Source organism: Pteropus alecto, unplaced genomic scaffold, assembly GCF_000325575.1.
Source record: "Pteropus alecto unplaced genomic scaffold, ASM32557v1 scaffold71, whole genome shotgun sequence".
NCBI classification, from domain to species: Eukaryota; Metazoa; Chordata; class Mammalia; order Chiroptera; family Pteropodidae; genus Pteropus; species Pteropus alecto.
The window spans coordinates 5,185,231-5,209,277 of NW_006433024.1; the positions used below are offsets into that span (position 1 = coordinate 5,185,231).

General features: G+C 32.9%; 1 protein-coding gene and 1 pseudogene across 1 annotated transcript in view; both read left to right on the top strand.

Moving 5' to 3' along the window:
- The window catches only part of ANO3 (anoctamin 3), a 330,657-nt gene that overhangs the window by 168,895 nt on the left and 137,715 nt on the right, over window positions 1–24,047 (top strand). The window contains exons 3-5 of the mRNA XM_006908142.2: window positions 6,864–7,058; window positions 8,094–8,165; window positions 17,242–17,360. Coding sequence (XP_006908204.2) covers window positions 6,864–7,058; window positions 8,094–8,165; window positions 17,242–17,360 — 386 coding nt within the window. The remainder of the gene's footprint in view (window positions 1–6,863; window positions 7,059–8,093; window positions 8,166–17,241; window positions 17,361–24,047) is intronic.
- Window positions 4,231–4,346, top strand: LOC112476704 (annotated as a pseudogene).

The window sequence follows — 24,047 nt, forward strand, 5'->3', positions numbered from 1 at the left end:
TGTGATGCTTGTCCTAACAAGACTGTATTCCATCGGTGCTCCCATGATTTCCAAACACAAAAGAATTAGATGGCATATGGAAGAAAGAATATTCATGAGCACTGTTAGAGACTGTAATTAGGTATGCAGCTCAGGATGAAGTTTCGTTCCTATCTGGGTCCTTCCATTAGCACCCCAGTCAGTTTGCATGAAATTCCCCTATTTCTTGTGTTGGTAGAGGGTTTGCATTTACGATGGGATTTTCATCTTCTTTGAAAGTGTATATGGAACCCACTATCTCTCAGTTTCTTGGGCACTGATGTCATAAATCCTTGTTCAATCGGCTGCTGTGTTTTACACATAAAGGTCTATTTTCTTGGAGCACATATACATAGAAGTTCCTCAAATATTCTGTAATTTCATTCACCTAAATACAATCCTTGACAACCAAAACCTAAACCAGAAAGTTAGTTTTTTTATAGTCCTCTGTATCTACCTCTTCTGTGAGTGAGCACCATTTTACATCTAACCCTGAGTTAAAGCCTGACTCAGAGAAAGAACTCAAGAATTATTTGGAATTTCTAAATAAATGATAGAAAATAATGAATAAAAAGTAATCTTAAAAATATTAAATGATATTTTGTGTAACTCAGTGACATACAATGTAAACTCATAGCAGATTATATATTATTTGTATCTATTATTTTTATGATATAGAAGAACTATAATTTGATAGATGGTGGGTAAACATTTCTTGTTGATATGTATCAAGCAGTACATGTTTATTTTTCATTAAAATATATTCCACAGTTCACTAAGATTCCGGATATAGAATTAATTACTGGTCCTGGGATTTACTTTAGCTCTGCGGTGCTTAAAATTTGTGTGACATTTATACCAAGCCAAACCATGGTAATAAACTATTTGGGATTGGCGTTCATGAGGAGCCATGGAGCTTTCTGAAAAGATCATGAGCTTTGGAATCCAATAGCTTTAATGTTCAGTTCTGCCAGTTGCTAGATTCATGACCTTGAGTAAGTAAATTTCTTAACATTCGCTGTTTCATTTGAAGTGGACATTATTTAAAAATATTTTATGAATTTTGGCAAAAGCGGTTATTTAATAAAAGGACATAAGACAGACAAATCTGTGAAAAATAAAGGGCAAATAAACATACATATCTATTGTAACTCCTCAAATCATAGTAGCTAATATTTATCTCCCACCTGGACTGCAACTATAGCTCCTTTCATTACGATGCAAACAAATTGTTTTTTTCAGACCTGTAAATACATTGCAATATTTCTGCCTCATGGCTTTCATGCATATTATTATTTTTGCCTAAAAAAACTCCCCAAAACATACACACATATAAATAACACATACATATATAAACATCTTTCTGTTTGTTAGGTTCTTTTTCATTTTTTGGCCTAGCAAATATCCCTGACCATTTTTTGAAGGAGGTCCCCTTTATTATTCTCCATTATATGACAATGCCTATATTGTAATAGCATTTCAGACAATTTATGTATATATGCACATTTCTTTGATTTTCTAATTCTCTACTAGGATGGAAGTCCTGTAAAGGTAGGAATTATGTGTCTACCTTTCTCACCAGTCTGTACCCAGTGTCAGCAGAGTGCCTGCAGAGAACAAGGGCCCAACTAATAACTGTTCAATGACTAGGTGAATACAGTAATGAATAAAATGACTGACAGCATTGGTGAGCATAATTAAGTTAGTCACACCCCATATTGGTTTATAGAATAATATCTACCAATAGGGTAGTCATTTTTTACCCAAAAAAGAGTTGAAAGGGAAATGTAGAAGTTGCTGCTTTTTGAAGCTACATGCTGGGATCAGTGGGTTGAGATGAATAGTATTCTACGGTTTCTATCGAGACCATTTTTTCAGGGTCCCAGGGGCCAGGGCTCTTCTGTCTCAGTTCATCACCTTTACCATCAACTATCACTCTCTTCCATCTGTGCACCTTCCCCGTCTCCACCAAAGGATCGATTATTTATTCTTTTACTCATATGTTCTGCTAGAGTAAAAGGCTGTTCTCAACCAGGACCCAGAAATAGAAAGCTTACCATTTAATATTCTATATCAGTGTCTCTTAAATAAAAGTATCAGACCACATTACAAAAAGATTCATAGGCATAAAAACTTTCTAGGATAGATTTGTCCTATGCTATGCCTTGAATGTAGTATAGAAAATGCTAGTTGTTCTTAACCACAGGAGATTTATGATGTTTTAGTAGGATTTCAGTGGACCTTGGGGAATTCATCTTCAAAGTAGTATTTTCTTTCTTTGTCATTACAGAATCCTAGAAAGCTGACAGAGTATTATTCTTCTAGTCAATTCAAAATTCTTTCTTGCATCCCTTTCTAGTTCTCATTTTATTTGCACACTAAGAATTAATGTGAAAAATAAATGAATACATAGTCTTATAAAACAGAAAGATAAAATCTCCAACCCTAGGTTTATCTGATTTTTTTCTATTCAACCATGTCTTAGTTCTGTAGAACTTATTTCAAAAAACTATCTTATTACTTCTTTTCAGGGTTCCCATTTTGTCCTAAAGGGCATTGCATTGGTATCTGTGCTTGTCTTTATTAGAATTTATGCATTTGAAGAGTGCCTTAGAAACTTGTAGTTAATTCATGAACAGATTATAAAATTAAGTAGCAAAACATTATTGACCTGAAAAATGTGAGTGAAATTTAAATGTTTTTGTTCTATAATAAATATAATTATTGAAAATGTATCTTTCATCTGTCTTCACCTCTTGTCCATACCTATTATGACCCAGATTGTACGGTCTTAAAAAATGAAATTGACACAAGTAACTACATGGCAAACGTTTCATTAATTGAGTACTCGATGTACTGATGCACTTGCATTATCCTTTTCACTTTCCAATTACTGCATTCAAAATTTACTTTAATATAGAAGATCTGCATATGGACAGACAAATAAGGAGAGTAGTAGGAGCTGATGTGTCTCCAGCTATGTTCCTTCTGTGTTTTAGCTTCTATTGGTATGGACTTTGCTATTTACATTTCAGTATCTGTGAATTTCGAAGTGACTGGATGGTGTTCAGGAGTTTCAAACAAATTTATGATGTTATGGTTTGAGCACTAAAAACTACTTAGAATATAAGTAGTTTTATATTCTTCTCTTTACCTGTCACTGTGATGTAAAGCATGTAACCTCTCCTCTCTAAGTCTCAGTTTCCCCATAGCTAATAGAAATAACAATATCTGCCTTGTAAGATTGTTGGAAAATTAAATAAACATAAACATATATTACATGTAATATATGCTATACATACACTACCTATAAATAATAAGAAAAACAACAGCAGAGAAACTATAAAATATCTTAGTCACTTAAGATCATAGTTGTCTAAGAAATATATGAAAACATGCTCAATCTGTAACATGAAAATTAAAACATTTTTTGTATTTTGTTTGTTGGTGGTTTTCATTTTTTTAATTTTGTTCGGTATTAAAACAGTTGATATGCTCTAGAGCTGGCCAAGGTATAAGTAAATGGATTTCATCTTCTACTATTTTTAGAAGTGAGAAAAGACAAAGCTTTTAAGGAGGGCAGTTTGGCTTTATTTATCTAAATGAAAAATATTCAGGTCTTTCCAACTAGCAGTTGTGCATCTAAATGTTTCCTTTTGGAAAAATACCCAGTGTGTACAAAAAAGCATATGCAAGAATGCTATAATATGCAAGAAAAGGCATATGCCAGAATAATCGTAGTATTATTTTTAAAGTGAAATACTGAAAAGTAATTAAATTTCCATTGACAAGGGAATGAACAGTAAATTATGGTTTATACATACTATGGAATATAATGCAATAGTGTAAAAAGGCTAGGGTAGATCTATACAGAAAAAAATATTCAAGGCATATTCTGTGGGCAAATGTGTAATGTGTCGTACTGGCTGATCCCATTTGTGTAAGAAAACTATTTTATGGACCTCCTTATGTATAGAATTATGTAGACAAAGAGCAGGAAAGTGATAGCATTTGTTGCATTTAGGGAAGAGATTAGAATTTTGGAATCAGAGCAAAAATGTTTTTATTTTTTTATTCTATTTACCTCTATAACTAAAAACATTTACAATGAAAATGTGTTGAGGCATTTACTTGCATAAAATAAATATTTGCCAAAAAGAATTTTTAAAAAATTCACCAGACGTGGATGACCTAGTGGGGCCATGGTCCATGGTCTATGACCATGCCACCCTGAACAAGCCCAATGTCTGATCTCGGAAGCTAAGCAAGGTCGGGCCTGGTTAGTACTTGGATGGGAGACCACCTAGGAACACCAGGTGCTATAGGCATAATTAACAATAATAAACAATTTTTAAAAAATTCACCAACCCCAAAGCCTGAAGTGTAATAAGCACACAGAAGTCTCTTTATCCTAATGTGGCATGAAGCCCAAACCCAACGCTGAAGTGAGGGGAATCCATGATTTTATTCACATCATATGGACTTTGCATATCCAGCTTCTCAACTTAGGTTTCAGTACTCTCTTTTTAGACAGTACTTCAGGATCAAGCAGCTTTGTAAAAGTTATCTTCTACCAAAGTAAAATGAAATGGGGAAATGTGACAACTATTTTTCTAAAACAACACCTTACAGTGCTAAGTTATTTGAAAATCACATCGTTGACCTAGTTCCTTTGTTTTTGAAGTTGGGCCCATAAAGATCTCTTTATAGACTTACTGAATACAATGAGGTTCTTGAAAGAGCTGAGTAATAACCAAATATTCTCCAAACATTCTCTGAATACCCCTTATGCACCAGGCATTGGCAGTTGGTGGTAGAGATACAAAGAAGTTATGACATAAATCTGCCCTTAAGGAGTACACGGTATCACATTCTAATACCTTGCATTAAACAAACATTCGTTGACTGTCATGAGCCAAAAACTGTTTAGACGCTGAAGACAATGCAGTAAATAAAAGAAAAATCAGTGTCCCATGGAGCTTGCAATCTAGTGATGTATACAAAAATAGAGTCAATAAATAAAATATATACTATGGATGAGAATGATAGGTATTAAGCAGAAAATAGCAAGAGAGAAGTGACTTAGAAGCTAAATTTTTCATGAATGGTGGGAAATAACCTGGAAGTAATAAATGAAAATGACAACAAAGAAGAATAGAGGAATAGCCTAAATAGAGGAATTTTAAAGTTGTATTTTCTTGTTTGTTTGTTTGTTTGTTTGGAGAGGAAAGATGAAGAAAAATGGGGAGATGAAGGTGAAAGAATACAAACTTTCAGTTATAAGGGGAATAATTTTTGAGGACCGAAGGTACAGCATGGTGACTGGTTATTAATATGGTACAGTATATTTGAAAGTTGTTGATGGTCGATAATCATTTTTACCACACGAAAAAAGAGTTTACTATGTGAGGTGATGTATGTGTTAATTATCCTGATCTCTGTACTCCTTCCACACTGTATATGTACAATAGTCTCCCCCTTATGCATGGAGGATGCATTCAGAGACCCCAGAGGATGCCTGAAATTATAAACAGTACTGAACCTTACTTTTTTCCTATATATACATACCTGTGATAAAGTTTAATTTATACATTAAATGCAGTAAGAGATTAACAACAATTGCTAGTAAAATAGAACAAGTATAACAATATACTGTAATAAAGGTTATATGAATGTGATCTCTTTATCTTGTACACTCTAGACAAAGAGGTGATTGATATCTCTGGTAGGCCACAGTGGGATTTGTGAGGTTTTAACACAATATTCAGAATGGCAGGCAACTTAAAACTTATGAATCATTTATTTCTGGAATTTTTCATTTGATATTTTCAGACCTCAGGTAACAAACCGTGGTAAGCAAAACTTCAGAGAAGGGAGAGACTACTGTATATCAAATCATCATATTGTATACTTTAAAGTTATAAAACTGTATTTGTCAATTATTCTTCAATAAATCCATGGTGTAGTGCAGGTTTGGGTGAGATTAGGAAAGAAAACGGATTACCTATAGAGAAACCTGAGGATGAAATTAAGTGGGTTTTCCGATGTTTGACATGTTTCCAGGGACATAGTGACACAGTCTGGGTAGGAGATGCTGTCAGAAATGGCAGTGACCAGAGATATTTGAGGATTAGAGTTTGGGGATGAGGAATGACCTGAGATTGATATCAGGGATGGCAGTGCATGGGGACAGGTTAGTGGGGTCATCCTTGCTGTAGCATACAGTTGCTGGGGCTTCCACTTATGGAGTCAGAGTCTTGTTGAGGTGCATTCTAGCAGATCAGCCTTCTCTGAATGAGGGGAGAGACTGTTTCCCTCAGCATAGGAATGCTCTCTCTTGACCCCTGCCTGCTAGCTAGTAATATACTATGTCATCTCTTTCCAGCTTCTTGGTCTCCATTAATGCATTTATGTATATGTTTAAGGGAGTCTAGGATATAGAATGAAGGACTTCTTTTAGTAATATTAATTTGAATGTTTATGAATCAGGTTTTATTTATTTTTCTTCTTGAAAACCTAAATGGTTAGTTTTATCCAAAGATAATTAAAGTCATTGTTCTCATAATGACCCAAATGAACTTAAACATCTTGTCTCTTTTATACAGAACCTTTTTAAATGGTGAAAGATCAAACTAGAAGAAGAACTGTTTATTTCTGAGAACTATTTGACAAAAATCTCTAAACATTTCCCTTGACAAAATATGAACAAAACTAACTCAATTCTAATTCCTAAATGGTCCTTTTCAAGAGTAGTTTCCAGAAACATATATCACAAGAATTAAAATTATTTATTAACTTCTGCTGATTATTTCTTATTGCTAACACTCACCAATTTGGATTTTCAGGTATGAATTTAAGCAAGAGTGAGATAGCAAAAGAAACTTCGTTAAAACCATCTCGGAGATCCCTGCCTTGTCTGGTCCAGAGCTATGCTTACTCAAAGACCTTGAGCCAGTCTACCTCGCTCTTCCAGTCAGTTGAGAGTGAATCGCAGGCTCCCACTTCTGTAACCTTAATCTCTGCTGACAAAGCAGAGCAAGGTGAGCTCTCTTTTCTTGTTCAACTTATGAAGGGTAAGTTTATTCATACCATTCCTTCTTTTCTTCATCCATTCCACTAGTATTTATAAAGTTTTTAGGAAGGCACCTGACATAAGAAGGAGAACAATACCCTATGCCAGTCAGATGAAAGGCCAGATGTGTTTTCAATTCTGTCATGTCTTGAAGGTAGACAACTCCATGAAACCTTGACCTAACACTTGCTGTTTTCAGGAGAAGACAGATCAGCTTACCTGAATCGACTCATTACCATTCCTGGTGAAAATTTATTCGCAGAAATGGAGTAGAACATGTCATTAATAATAAACTTAATTCCCTATAAAGAAAGACCAAAGACTTTAAATAATATTAACAATACAGCAGTGAAGATTTAGTTACAGGAAGATGTGGTGGGACAAGTATTGGCAACCAAATGTTGACACCGAAGGCTTAGGTAACACAGGCCTGACACACAGCTGGATGCCACATTAAAGAGACTCTGACTACGCTTAGGCACTCTTCTACACACATCCACTCATCAGAGACACACCATTATGCCTTTAGACAATTTTTTTTTTTCACAAGAATCAGGTGTCAAAATACAACCAGTCCCTGCCATCATTCAGTGGATGGGGATACATTTTTCTTTTCCCATCCTTCTCTAAGAGGCACATGTCTTATGAGAATACATTCCTTTATGATCCTTAGGGTTGCTTCTTCCTTTAGATAACTCGAAAATACTAAGATTATCTTTTCAATAATATTGTGAAATCACTATCTATATTATAAATAGTCATCTTACATCCATGTCGAATAAGGAAAGTGGCTTATTCCAGAAGATGAAGATATTAAGATATAGTATAGATGTTTCTTTCCCTTACTGAGTGAAATTTTAAATAACTAATTTCAACTCATTAACTTAAAAAAAAATTCTTTATGTTGTTTAGCCATCATTGAGCTATCAGTCACCATGGTCATTTTTCTAATCATCATGCTTTTATTTCTCAAATCTACAAAGAATCATTTTTTTTTTTCCAGTTAATGCTGAAGGGGACAAAAAAGACTCCATGCTCAAATGCTCTTTCACTGACCTCAGTGACTTTTGCTTAGGTGAGTTGATGTCCAATATATCCTTCCTCCTTTCCTTCTTTCTAAAAGTAAGCTGTCTTCTTAAAACCTAGAATATTATTATCTTTTTAGAAAAAAATACTCATGTTTGGTTCTTAACATTTGTTGGGCAACTATAATATTCTGAGGTTAAAAAATTATTAAAGAATTCCATATGTAGTTTGACATTCAGATAATCTATGAAGACATAGTGAATGACAATCTCTTAACTGAAAAAAATTAATGATTTCTGCTGTAGTCTTTTGGAAGTTTCAATTCTGTATGAATAAATACATTATACTACTATATGTCTAGATTTATCATTTTTAGCATCGTTGTTGATTTTCTATTGTGCTAGATAAAGGTTTAGCCCACTCGTATAACTTTTCAATTTTTCATAGTTATATTGCTTTTTTAAATTTAAATCTCTCCGCTAAAACTTTAAATAGTATATTTTTACCTTTATATCATGTTGCCACATTTCAACAACGTATCTTGACTCCTACTTGGCAAATATATTACAGCTATGAAAGCAGTGCCTTCGTCAGATGTAGTATTACTTCCTTTCAAATAGTTCCAAGTCATTATGACCTCTGTGCCACTCTTGAATATTCCTAGAATCAAGGTCATATTGATTCCCATTTCTATCCCTCTATCAAATACTCAAAATTACACATTATACTTTTATATACCACAAACTTTTGTTAGTTTTATTTTCCTAGATTATCTGATTTTTTTCTTCTGGGGAGAACAAAAATATTTCTTCCTCTAAATATTCCCATTATGTTTTGGTTTCTTGTTTTTATATCCTTCTTCTCACTCTTCTTATTTAAGAAATTCTTGGTGTCCACTGACTTTTCACTGGGTTATTGGTTAATTCCAATTTCTGATGCCCCATATGTTCCTTTTTGTTAGTTTTCATTCTCATTTTTTAGAGTATATCCTTAAGCAACTACTTTTAAAGGTTGGTGTGAGGTGCAAACTTTCTAAGTTTTTGTATATACAGAATGACTTTAATTTGTTCTTACAATTGATTGGTTATAAAATTCTAAATTAAAAATAATTTTTTCTAGAAATTTGATGACTAATTTATTGTCACTTAGCATCCGTTGTTACTGCTGTCTGATTCTTACTCCTTTGTAATTGATATTTTTCTGTATGTACATTTTTATTATCTTTATGTATTATAGAATTGTACATTATGTTTAAAGGTGTGTGTAAAAACACACATGTGGTTTTAATTCATTCATCCTGGTCTAGAAATTGTGTCTTTTCAGTTTGTCTCATATCTCCTTTCCACTTTGATATAATTTTCCCACAATTTATTCCCTTTTATATTTTTCTTCCTGTCTTTCTGGAAGTCCAACTAAAATTTAGAAACTTTTCTTTCATCTTGTGGTTTTGATTTCTGTCTTGGTTCTGAGAGATTCCCTGAATTTTTCTTCCAAATATCTTTTCATGTGTGTGTGTGCATGCAGGTACATGCACGCGTGTGTGTGTGTGTGTGCATGTGTGGGAGGGGCAAAATCATGTTTATTTAATTTCCAAGACTTTTTTTATTCTTAGAATGTAACTTTTTAAGTTAATGTTGATATTCAATATTATTTTGTAGAAGTTTCAGGTGTATAGCATAGTGGTGAGACATTTATATAATTTACAAAGCAATCTCTTCAATTAGTCTAGTACCCGCCTGGCACTACACACAGTTATTACAATATTATTGACTATATTCCTTATGCAGTACTTCACATCCACATGATTATTTTGTAAATACCAGTTTGTACTTCTTAATTCTTTCACCTTTTTTCACTTAACCCGTCAACCCCCTTCCCATCTGACAGTCACCTGTTTGAGGATTGATATTTCTTATTGTTCAAAATGAAAGCTAAAGAGGAAGGGAATATTCATGGATTTATTGGTTTAAAGCTGGGAATTTCCACTAACGTTGTCCAACAAGATTTGTAGAATAGTATGAAGTGCTGTTTTCCCATCCAGATACTGGTCAAATCTACTAGCTGTGTGAATGTGGCATATTATTAACCTATCTGAGCCTCATTAATCTCATTTGTAAATTGGGATTAGTGATCCATATTTTGCAAGACTGTTGAATTAAATGAAGAGACATAGCTTCACCACAGCTCCTAGTACATCATCATAGAGATTCAACAAACACTTGTTTATTGTTTTATTCATTCACAAACAAAGCTTATTTTTCACATTAAATTCTGCTGGGCTCAGAGATATCTTTACTAACCAGCTATTTCTGTTATCACCAAAATGTGATTCTTATGGCACAGCATTATAACAATGATTTACTGAACAATTATTGCACAACTCTCTACCTTCATTATCTCACTTAATTCCCATAACAATGTTTTTGTTTAGGTACTATTATCAGCCGCTTTTTACAGTTGAGAAACCTGATTCACTAAGGGATAAAATAACTTGCCAAATGCCATATAGCTTAGCCAATGGAGAACTGAGATTCCAACCTAAGAAGTCACACCTTCTATCTTAATCACCATAATAGGAATAGAAGCTTTTAAAGTGAAAAGTGGTTAGTGATGGCGAAGAAACACCAGCTCTGCAAGATGTTGATGAGTATCAGAATGGAAGTCATGAAAGGTGGGAGTAGGGATAACATTACATGGTAAAATGTATTTGAAAGATGATAGATCCTAGAAACTCTGCTACTATCACCTGCCCTTTTTTCTCATTTGTATTCTGAAAAATAACGATAACAGAAATCTGTATTAACAGGTAACTGAAGCTTGATTCTGCCCATGTCTAAATTGCAATAAAATTGGATAACTTGAAGTGAAGTAAATAGGATTTATTAAGACCAACCTAATTTGAGTCCAACCAACAAAAATATACATCTGCCTAATCTTGTGAAATCAACATTTGGCTGATGTTATGAAGTAACTCCTTCAGGAAGCAATTTATATTAGATAGTTAAGGTATTTGTTTGCTTTCTACAAACTTACTAATTTCACTTGCTGGAATGCTCATTAGTCCTATTTCATAAATCAATTATGCTCAAATGAGTACATGGTGATTTTGCTTTCATTCTGTAGTATTAGATAATTTCCACCAATTTTCATTATTTTTTCCAATGTTTCATATTAATATGGTATAAAAAAGAACTTTATACTAATGTTACCAACCTATTTGAGGATTATAGAAATAAGGGAATTGCAGTGAAAAAACATACTGTTTTCCAATTGTAACAGGCTTACAGTCACTGTAAATCTATTCCTTTATTAAACACATTAAGTAAGTCCCCTTGGCTCAAGCCTCAAATTATATTCAGAATCTGACACTGCTCAACACTTTCTGCTACAAATGCTATATCCACTGCTACACCTTGGTCCAGTCTGCTCCTATCACTTGGTAATTTAGTGTCATAACTCCTATTTGGTCTCTGTGCTCCAACTCTTGCCTCCTTATAGTCTTATTTTCCACACAGCAGTTACAGAAAGCTTTAATAAAAGGAAAATTAAATCTCATTATTTCTCTACTCCAATCTCTCCAGGTTTCCTGTTATATTTAAAATATAAACTCTTTACTGTGGGCTTCAGAGGCCTTAGAGGATATCTGGGCCTGGCCTCTCTAGGCCAGTTCCTAATGCTTCCTTTTATAATACTGCAGCCAATCCAACCTTCTTTTGTTCTTTATTCATAATAAGCTTTCTCTTATCCCAGGGCCTTCACACTGACAATAAGCAAATTTATACAGACACTTTGCGTCTCCTACTCTTGATTTATTTTTATTCATAATACTTAAGTATTACTTGAAATTAAGTGATTTATTTTTCTCCTTCTTTCTGTTTCCAGAGGACAGAAACTTTGTCAATCTTGTTGATGCCCATAGCCCAGCATCCAGAACAGTACCTGGCACATGATAGGTGCTCAAAGAACATTTTTAGGATCAGGGAAAGGACAGACCAATGGATAAAAGAATATCCACACACACACATATACACACACGTATGAACACCTCTTGGAGCCTCTGCTGTAGAATTCACTCATTACTTTGATCTCCATGATGTCATTTATCACCGTGATTTTTCTCACCTGTTAGGAATCAGTACTTTGTTATTTTTCTCATTGAAGGCCTAATCTGATTATGTTTCTTTTTCCTTTAAATTGTGTTGACAAATCTCTTTGTAGAACATTTAAAGATCCATTAGTCATCACACTTTTTAAGGAGTAGAAAAATATGTTTTTAATATTGCTGTCATTTGAATCCTCCCTAATACTCAAAGTCATTTAGATGTTTTCTCCTTTCTTTTATTATAGCATTTATTATTTTGGATATGACTGTATTCATGCTCAGTTCACTAGGTGATTATAATTGCTATTTATTTCTGTCTTATTTGTATTGCCTTGCACATACTATCTACTAAATGATAGATAGTTGGAGACATGATGATTGGGTGTATTGTATGGAAGGATAGATGTGGGTAGAATAAACATTGGTTCACTGACACAGTGGAAAGCACTTTATCTGCAGGATTTGTGTAGTCGTGGGGTTGACTGAGTATAGCTCCAGTAGTACTCTCACTGTGACTGGCTAGTGTCAGGACTAGTGTTAGTGTTAGGGAGAAGTAGGCAACAAATGAACTGCGAAGAATTAATACATTTGGATCATTGCTATCACCATGTTTTAACCAGTGAGTCAACCATATATAAACCATTAGATTTATTTTTCATGAGAAACTTTGATGGAACAATAATTTAAAAAATCCTGAAATTTATTAGCAGTCAGAAGATCCAGTTTTAGGTACTAATTCTTTAACTAACCACAAGAGTACACACTATATGTGCCTCAGTTTTCCATCTTGTGAAATGGAGATATCAATATTATGGTTTGATTCCTTTATGTAATGTAAATAAACATTGTTTGAGCAGAATTGAATTAAGAGCTTTTGAGAGATGTAAGGGAATATATGTTGGAGATAATATAAAAATTATAAAATATGACAATAACTTTAAAGCATTATTATTACTATTTTAATCTTCAACCTCAGCTACCCTGATAGTCCTGGAACACACCATTATTAGCAATGTATGAGAAGGTTGCACAGGTGCAAACTAGCGGAGGCCAACTAGTAAGATAACTCACACATATTTAAAATTGCCCAAGATTTACTTCATCCATTCTCAGATTCTCCAGCAATTCTAACATAATGTAACAAAGTAATGGAATAAAATGGCATTATAATAAAGAATTATTGAGCTGGAATTATTTGGCTATTAAAATTACACTCCCACAGATGACTGTAAGGTTTCTGTTAAGGTCATAGTGGCCTCTGCTATACTGCTCGGGGCCCCTTGAGCTTTGAGATGATGGTGGCTCACAACCAAAATTTAGAACATTTAATGGATTTCCACTCAACTCAACAAAAGTTTTCTCATGAATCATTTTATTGATGATTGTAAATGAGATGTATAATTTAATTTTAAATTTTTCATTGACATACTCAAAGTAATTACAGTGTTTCCTATCTACTTAGGCTTTAAAATGGAAGATATGGCTTTTTGGTAGCCTCAATTTACATACTTTATTTTCTAGATTCCTAAATACTAGAACTGTGAATTTAAAGAAGGGCCAAAGAAAAGGCACATATATTTCTTCAGTACCTAACATGTTCAAGTCACTTAGATTGTCCTACTTAATCTTTGGAATGATAGGATTTTATTACCTCAGATTTTCAGATTAAGAAACTGAGCCACTGCCATTAAGCTAATAAATGACATAACCAGAATTTTAACTTGGGTTTGCTGAACCAATGTTAGTTCTCATTCCACTGCATCAGGCTCCCTGCTTCAACACATTAAATAGTTTTCTTAGGCTTTGAAAATCTTGGATTTTTAAAAATATAACACCTTTCTTGAGATATGATTCACATATCATACAGTTTACCCTTTTAAAGTGTACACTTCAGTGGTTTTTATTATATTCAAAAACATGGACTCCCATCACCACAGTCAGTTTTAGAACATTTCCATGACCTCAAAAAGAAACCTCATACCTGTTGGCAAACACCCGTTATTCTCATCCTAGACCCTAAGCCATAGGCAACCATTAATTCACTATCTCTTTAAATTAGTTCTGGATAGTTCAATAAATAAATTATTCTGGATAGTTCATATAAATGAAATCATACAATATTTGGTCTCTTGTGACTGACGTTTTTCACTTAGCATAATGTTTCCACAGTTCATCCATGTTTTAGAATTATTCAATACTTCTCTCATTCCTTTCTGTTAATAAATAACATCCCATTGTTTGGATAAACCATACTTTATCCGTTCATCAATTGATGGATATTTAGATTGTTTTCATTTTTTTGGCTATTATGAATAATGCCACTATAAGCATTTGTGTACAAGTTAGTGTGTGTGTGTGTGTGTGTGTGTGTGTGTGTGTGTGTATTTATGTTTTTATTTCTCTTGAGTATATACCTAAGAGTAGAATGTGGGATCCTATGGTAGCTTCGTGTTAAAACTTCTGAAGAACTGCTAGACTGTTTTCCAGAGCAATTGTACCATTTTTCACTCCCTCCAACACTTGTTATTGCCTGTCTTTTTGATTATAGCCATCCTAGTGGTTATAAAATGGTCTCATTATGGATTTTATTGGAATTAAAATAAATAAAAATGATCTTTTTTTGAGAAATATCTATTCAAATCCTCTGCCCATTTTTAAACCAAGATGTGTTTTTATTATTGAATTCTAAGCATTATTTATGTGTGTATGTGTGTGTATATATAGTCCCTTATCAGATATATGATTTGCAAACATTTTCTTCCATTCTGTAGGCCTTTTCACTTTCTTGATTGTATTCTTTAAAACACAGAACTTAATCACCTTATTTAAAATTGCAAATCTTTGCCTTCCCCATAGTCTTTGTTAAATAATTTTTAGAGCTTAAAGGACCCTTTGAGATCTTATTCAAAACCTTCACTTTACAGGTGAAGGGAAAGAAAATTACATAGTTAAGATATGGCAAATTTAAAATGAGAAATAGCAGTTTTCTGACCCACAGGCCAGTGCACAACCCTCAATAGCATATGAAGTTTATCTATTGCTGCTTAAAATCAAAAGATGAAAAAAAAAAGATGGAAGAGCTAGGGGAGAGACACAGGGAGACAGGGAGAGAATGGAGGAAGAGGAGTGGAGAGAAAGGAAAGGTAGGAAAAGGGAGGAGAACAAAGAGAAAGAGAAGGAAACAGAGCACTAAGTATTTTGTGCCTTACAAACCTGGAAGTTGAACATGGTGGAGTTTGGGAACTGCTTCAACAAATTAATCCAAAATTTCAGTTCCTTTCTCACTCACCTGACAACAGTTCAAGGCAAGTCCAGAGTTTGCATTTTTTATTTATTCCATCTGGTCCATTCTTCTTCTAGTTTACCTCCCACGTGACTTACTGCCTCACTTCATCTGGTCTTTGCTCAAATGTTACTACAGTTCTGTGTACTAAAGTAACCCTGCTCCCACCTTTGATGCTTTCACCCTTACTCACTACTGTGCTGACTGCAAAGCATACTAAGTATTTTACTCTATTTGTTTTTATTTATTTTTCTTCTCTTAGTTGAATGTTCTGTTTACTGCTATAACTCTTAAAAGAATGTCTGGCATGTCATAGGTGTTTAATAAACAATTGTTGAATGAATGAATTGTAATTTACTTAAATCTAGAGGAAACAGTATTTTCACAAACATCTGCTTTGAAGTTAGATCCTGATAAGTTTCAGTTCTGGATGTACCCCTTGTTGGTTTAGTGACTTTGGCATGCTATTTAATTTCCATATGCCTTAATTTATTTATTATTAAATGTAAGTAAAAAATCATACCCTCTTTATAGAGTTGTATAAGGGTTAAAAGAAATAATACATATAAAGATTCCAGTTCTTTGTATGTTAATCTTCCACCCGTGTTAGCTATATTAATAGGTCTAGTTATAACCTTAAATACTTAGAGAATTTTAACATAATTGGCAATTAATTATATCCTAAGACATAATGTGATCTGTCTGATCTTCGTTCATACTACTGTTAAGAACCTGGTACTACCAGCTATCCCTGGCATATCATGTTATAGCAGATGTTAAGCTTTACTAATAAAAGAAATCAATGCATGCATTATAAACAAATTGTTTTTTCTTCTGTCATAATACTATGTCAGATGATTGAACTCTTTAAATTACTACATATAGTCGTCCAAGTCAATATTAATGCTTAATAGTAGTAACAGATCAGGGAGAAAAAACTCTCTCTAAAACATTTTAATTAATTTTAAAAGTCTAAATATATATGAATCTTTTTGTTTTTTAATTTGAAGAGATATTTGTATCACATGGAATATGAATTTTGTGAAGTGTGTCAATAGTACTTTTTATAGTCACCATAGAGATTTTCTATTTTATTTTCTTTTACACTGATTATAGCGTGTTCATTATTCATATACTTATATATGACTGATACTACAGTGTCTTACCGCTTGTATCATTTCAATGGTAAACATCATTTTCCATGACCTTTTTCCTTTTTGCAATTGTAGTTTGAGTTCAGTCTCCTAATATATTTTTTAAATCTTCCTTGTAATGTTTGTTAAAATTTCTTCTATGATTTCTCAGACTTCTTACACCTTTAAGTCAAATTCACATTTATAAACTTTCCAATTTTTAAGAAAATAATTCTCAAAGTTATACAATTTTTAATTAAACAAATAAATGCTTAAGAATCTACTGAATTCTTACAAATATCTTCAACTTCAGAGGAGATGATGTATCCAATAGAATTAGCATAATTCTAATTTTATTTTCAAACAGTTTTAAGTAATTAAATAGCAGAGATGCATTTAATTCTCATGAAGTTACTGTAGTGTACATATTAACTCACTAACAGACAAGCTTTTGTGTTATTAATTTTCTGGCTTATTTATTGGGTGGATGGGCCAAATTTTATTTGACTGAGCCTTGGGTAAACATTTAAAAAAGATTAGTATATGTTAAAGAGAGAGAAAAAAAGAAGGATAAAAATGGATGTAATTGTCTTTGTCTCTTTTCTAGCCCTAGGAAAAGATAAAGATTACATCGATGAATCAGAACATGCTAATTATGACCGATCTCGGCTCATTAAAGATTTTATCCCCAAAGATAATTCTGAATCCAAGAGAAGATTGCCTAAGGTAATGCAGATTATACTATCAATAAGCCATTTGAAGACCATAACTTCTAAAACCTTTCAATATTTTCAGTAGTAATCTATATCATGCTAGAGAGTATAAGTGGGCACGCAGTTTAATATACATACTTAAGGACTCAAAAGTGAAAAGTAATATGTAGACGTTATATTCATTTATATTATCAAACAGAACTTTTAAAAATAATCTGAAATGCAAAATCATTCAGCAATATTTTCTTTAGGAGATTATTTATTTTTCATGTTTTTTGAAAAGCAGCATGATTTAATGAGTACATAGATTTTAGTATCAAATGGACCAAGACTTGATTTCCAGTTCTCCTACTTACTAATTGTGATACCTTGAGCCAGTTAATTAAACTCACTTAGCCTTGTTTTGCCTATCTGTAAAATTAGAATCATGTTGTCTGCTTGACAAAATTCTTTGATGACTACATGAGATAACCCTATGAAAGTATCTGGAGCATAGTAAAAGCTGACTGTACAGCAGGTTTTTATAACAACTTTGAGATTGAGAATATTTCATTAAAATTATGATTCAATAACAAATAAGTAACTGGTCTAGCGTTCAGTCAAAGAAAAGAAACCTGGCTCAAGCAATTGCAGCATTCCGCAAAAAGACTCTTCAAAGCTTTTGAGTGTGGTCATCCAATACCCCTTTGATATGTTCCAAGACAAATCCTGACTCAATCAAAGCTTACCTTTCTTTTCTTCTTGTTTTTATTGATTAAAATAGAAATGCCTTTGTAAAAGCTAATTTAATACAAGGAATGATTTAGCTTTCATTGTCACGGCATGACTAACAATCACATTCGTGATTATATTTTTCTCTGTGATGTTTGATTTGGTTTGGCTTGGATTAACTTTGCAAATCCCTTTATTAGTCACCACAAAGCATTCGTGAATAAATGTGGAATGATTTAAATATCACTATCATAAAAAAAACCAAACTTTAATAAATAAATTCAGGGATAATGCTTCTGCCAAATTTCTTTATTCCTCTTTGGTTTTATTTAAAGAAGTCACTATTTCGTGACAATAATTCTTAGGTTATCTTTACAAATCAGGGATTTATCTCCCTGTGTTTACTTCATCTCTCTCTCTCTCTCTCTCTCTCAAAAAAAGCAGGTATATGTGCAAATGAGTAAAAGTGGCATTTTCTTTTTAGGGCAGGTTCCATCTCTCTCTCTCTCTCTCTCTCTCTCTCTCTCTCTCTCTCTCCCTCTCTCTCTCTCCCTGTCTGATCAATACAATGGATGTTTAGACAGTCTCTACCATCTGTAAAGCATTGTTCCAATGAAGGAATTATAACATAAACTAAGGAAAAACAGAGGTTGTTCCTTAAGATGCCTTTATCACCAATAGGAAGACAAGCATAGCATACTTCAAATAGTTAGAAAATAAACTAAGATTAAATAAAATCTGTATATCTGCTTCTTTAGAATTTACCACATGCCGCCCCAATCTACCCTATATTTCATTTCTGCTCTTCGGTAGCCAATTCCCAAATCTCTGACTAAATTTGAACTTTAGAATATAAAGTTAAGAAGAATCAGTTAAACCTATATGCATATTTTGGTTTTGACATTAAAATAAGAGATGGTGTGTGATGATGGTAATAGGCCACAGATGTTCAACTTAAGAAATCCTAGTCTAATGTCTTGGCAAATCTACCTGATGCAATAATCATCTACTATTGCACTTCTACTCAAATTTTATAAATGTTATGACTCAGTGATGTTTTTGGATTCACTCTTCTAACTTCTATCAGAATATGTCCACTTTTATCTATTTCATAAATTAGGGCACAACACAAATTCCATTTCAACCAATGGTTCCATTACAAAAAAAAAAAAAAATGTTTAAAAGCCATTAACTGGTTACTTGCTTGCAAAGCTTATCTTTAAATGAAGGGCAAAATAATTGGCTTAGAATACATTCTTTGTATACATTTGCCACAGGGAACCTCAAAAGGCAATGACTATATATCCGCTATTTGGACTACTGTCTGGATACCTTTCAATTTGTAAATTTATCAACCTTCCTCTTATTCTACTCCACCATGAAATAATATGAGTATATATGTGTATATAATTACGTATATATTATGGTATGTGTATATTTTTAAATTGATCTTATGAGATTAACAGTATTTATTCATTTATGCCCCACAAAATAACAACTCTCATGTGGTTTAAATTAATAGGTATTTATATATGTGAGTATAATTGTGTTGCTGAAGATCTTTGCTTAGGATGATTGTACTGGTTGCAACTTGCCCCGTGCATATTATGCAATGTATCTGATATTTTATTTCTTCACAAAAGTTATTCAGTTGTAACGAGACCATTTTCGGGATGACAAAGCAAATTTGTAAAGAGTCAACAGGAAAGGAGCCTAAACTTGTAGGGGAAAGTGACTCCTAATATAAGCTACATTGTGAGTAATGACAATTTCTGAATTACAGAAAACAAATAGAGCTTTCTCAAGAAATTTGCCATTAGCTAAAACTTTAGGTTCATAGGAAATAACTCCAAATCCTTCAAGGTGGTGTCTTACATGGAATTTAAGGAGAAGCTCTGTTGAATTTGTCAACTGTAAAAATGAAAAAATAAATCTAGAAACACATCCGATGAGTTTACCGAGCATTGTGTTGATAGACTTTATATCTGTTCGATAATTTGTTTTGTCAACCATTGTGTAAACATTTCCTCAATGGTCTTGAGTCAGCATGGTGAATTTTTATTTTGATCATGTATCCACTGCTTATGATAAGTTAGTCAACTAAGTATATTTGTAAGGCACTATAGTTTGTTCTGGAATTAATCTTCAGAAGAGTGAATTATATCTTTAGAATATTTTGCTTCAAATCTTGAACTTATAGTATGTGTTATTTATTTATACTAAAATTCTTTAATATTTTAGAGATTAAAAGGATCTGCAATATTGAGAGCTAATACAATGAAGTGATATTGATAAAGTAATAGGGTAAATAGTATATATTTAAAAGCTACTATGTGTGAAGTATGATATTGTAGGATGGAGAAATATGGCAAACACAGATATTGTTACCTAAGTACTGGGATGCATGCATATAAATGGAGAAAGCTAAGAGCTCTAGAAATTAGAAATGACATTAAATATAAGCTAAGTCTAGATTTGCTAGCCTCACACTTAAAATGGGAGCCATATTTAAATATGTCAGAGGCATTGTGGTAGAAAGAAAATAAGCCACAGTTCTTTCTTTTCTGTATTCACTCTATTTTCAATGAGATTGCAGGTCCTCCCATCAAGAGATAAAATCTATCTCTGGCCTTGGGACTTGCTTTGGCCAATAGACCACTGTAGAGGTGACAATGTGCCAGCGCTGAACTTTATACTTGGAAGATCTTCCACTCTCATTCTTTCTCTTGGGGTTCTGCCCCCACCAAGTGAAAAAGTCCAGGCCAGACTACAGGAGGATGAGTCCATGTAGACCAGAGCCTGGCGAGCTCGGATGCCCAATTCAGGCAGAGATATGAGAAAGTCCCGTGGCAAAGACCAGGAAAGGCAGACTCATGAAAAAGTCCCTGAGTTCTTCTAAGACCAGAAGAACTACCCCACTTGGCCTAAATAAGCTAAATAAGCTAAAGAATCATAAGCTAAATAAAAAGTATTTAGGGAGGGTTTGTTTTTTAGCGATAGCTAATGGAGACAACCATAAAAATTAAAGGATAGCCTGTTGGCTGGTACCCATGATTGTTAATATAGAGTGAATTCTTTCTGTTACTAGGAATATTTGCAAAATTGTACCTCTACAAAATACTCATATTATCTATTTAACTCTACAGAACCCGAGTATATTTAGGAATATTTGGATAATTGTGCCTCTACACATACTCATATTATCTATTTAACTCTAGACAACCCAAGTATATTTAAATATTATAACCTAAATTGTATGGTATCTAGACAACCTTTCTAAAACTTTGTGAAATTATCTTTTTTAAAAAAATCTCTATTTACAAAAGTACTTTCTTTATAATAATAGTAAATCAAGATAAAATTTTAATGTTATTTCAGTTGAATTATATGTGTATAGTTAGCAGCAGTCACAAAAACCCAATAAAAAATGGCAAAAAAATAATTTTTTTAAAGGCAAGTTTGTTTTCTTTCAATGTTTCCACAAAATAGTTCTGTTACACCTGTGTGGATAGGAAATTTCAGGAAGCAAATTTGTAATCTAAGAAAAGGAACAATTCTATAAATTCAGACTAGGGAACTTGGGCTGACTGCAAGCAAAGTTCTAGAGTAGAGAAGGAATGTTTTTAAGATAGTTTGAATAAATATTGCCTTTCTCTGTATCATCAATATAGAGAACTCTGTGAATAACACTTGAAGATAAGATCCTATAGCCAACGGAATGGTCCTCAGAAGCAAAATTTTTCTCTCTATCAAGGAGCCATGCCCTATATACCAGCCAAGGGCTCTAGATATGGACAATTTACAGGGAATGCATACAATTAATCTAGGTTAGAAGGAACGAAACTGTGAAGCAGAATCCATAGTTCCTGTAGCAACCATTAATGAAGAGTTTACTGCTGCTACTATCTCTTGGGATGCCAAAAATAATTATAGCTGTTGCCAATAATGAGTCTAGGAATATGAATTTGTATTCCAAATTACAGTGATGTCTCCTCTTACAGGATGTTGGGTATTAAATTAGACAGGAAAGAGGTTATGGACCAGGAAAATCTTGACATGAATATTTTAGCAATTCATTAAATTTAAATCACAAGGCCATTCAGTTTGACTATGTCAACTGGCATTGGCAGATGGTGTTCGCCTTTAACTCAGCTGGTAATAGGAATAATTTTCTGATAAGACTGGCAATGATGATCATGTGGAAGAGAAGATGAGAGGGAGATAGCCTCTGCAGCCTTCTATAATGTACCTTTCATATGGATATTGGCAACTATTTCATTTGCCTCTATGGCTCTTTGCCTCTAAATCATGTATTTTGAACTTGCATATTTTTCCCAGCAATTGAGAAATCATGATGACTTAAACTACAAGATAAATGACTAAACTAAAGCAGCCTTATATGGCTGCTTTAATTGATGAGATTTTACGTGAAATTAAATGATAATTATTTGCATTTATTGTGATAGTTTCTCAAGAAAATGTTAATATTTTCCTAACTTAGAACCTGAAGTGATACTTTTTTTTTTAGTAATATATCATTATGGAAAATGATACCCTAATATTTAATTTTCATACAAAATATGGGACATACAGAAAATCATAGAAGTTTATTGATATTTTAAGCCAGTGTTTTAAATTTATCTTCTTGCCTATTATTAAGAAAACTCTTTTCCAGCAGCTCAAAGGATGCATGGTCTTCTCTGCAGAATCTTTGATGCTGAGGAGAGAGTTATTCTCCTTGCAAACATAAGAGGCATCTTTCTCATTTGTGCCACTTAATTGCTTACTTTGACCCTGAGAATCCCATCCTAGAAAGTGGCGAGGACATGTTCTACACTAACTGATTGCTAGTTTATATTTTCCAGAAGATTTAGTATAAAATTTTCCAGAATCCCTCTAACTTATCTGTGGATTGCTTAAACCCAAAGTGGATGTGTTATAATAGAGATAGTATTACAAATCAGCAAAGAAATATTGATCCTTCAAAAAATGTGCAGATGTTCTCACAATAACTGGTCAGTTATTCAGAAGGGATTGAAATAATTTACCTGACTATCTTACATCTTACATCAAATTAATTTAAGAGCTAAATAGATAGTAAATTCAAAATTAATATGTAAAGAAACATAAGCATTTTTAAATCACAGAATTAAATAAATGGCCTTTCTAAATGGCTTTTGTAAACTGACAATAAAATCAATCATGGGAAACTTGATAGATTTGACTATCAAGTATCAAAATTACAATAAAATGTAAAAGTAAGGGATAAATTTAAAATGTGATGATCTGACATACTGGAATGTACATGCAAAAGGGTGGTTAATCTTAATCTGCAAAGATATTATAATTAATAAATGCAAAAGTAAAAAGGTAATTGAAAGACAATATAATTTTAACATGTAAAGTGATTAGCAGTACTAACAATTGCAGAAATACAAACATAAGCAATGTTTTTAAACCAAACATTTTAAAACAAAATAAAACCCAGAATTTACACTAACCATTGTCAAACTGTTATTTCTTGCTCGTAGATATGTATATTGATCCAAATTTTCTCGAAAACAATTAGACAATAAGGATTAAAAGCCTGAAAATAATCTTACCTTTTGACACACTCTATGAATTTATCCAGTGAGTGTAATTAGATGTTAGCTCAAATAATTATGTTTAAGGATGTTTCTCACACTGTAATTTGTGAGGGAATGGAATACAGAGAATAAAGCACTTAAATGTTCAAGAGTAAAAGATAAAATTAAAAATAGCAATCCCCTCAAACAAGGCAGTTGAAAATAAACCCCCCAGTCAGTATGATTATGTAAGAAGGTAGTTATAAAAACAATATGTGCAGTTTGATACCAATTATATAAAAATAACTACCTCTTTTTCATTGAGAAAATACTAGAATTGTATACAACACTTTTTTATAGTGTTTATCACTGGATGGTAAAATTCAAATGACAAAGTTTACTTCAGGTATTCTTAAATTTAA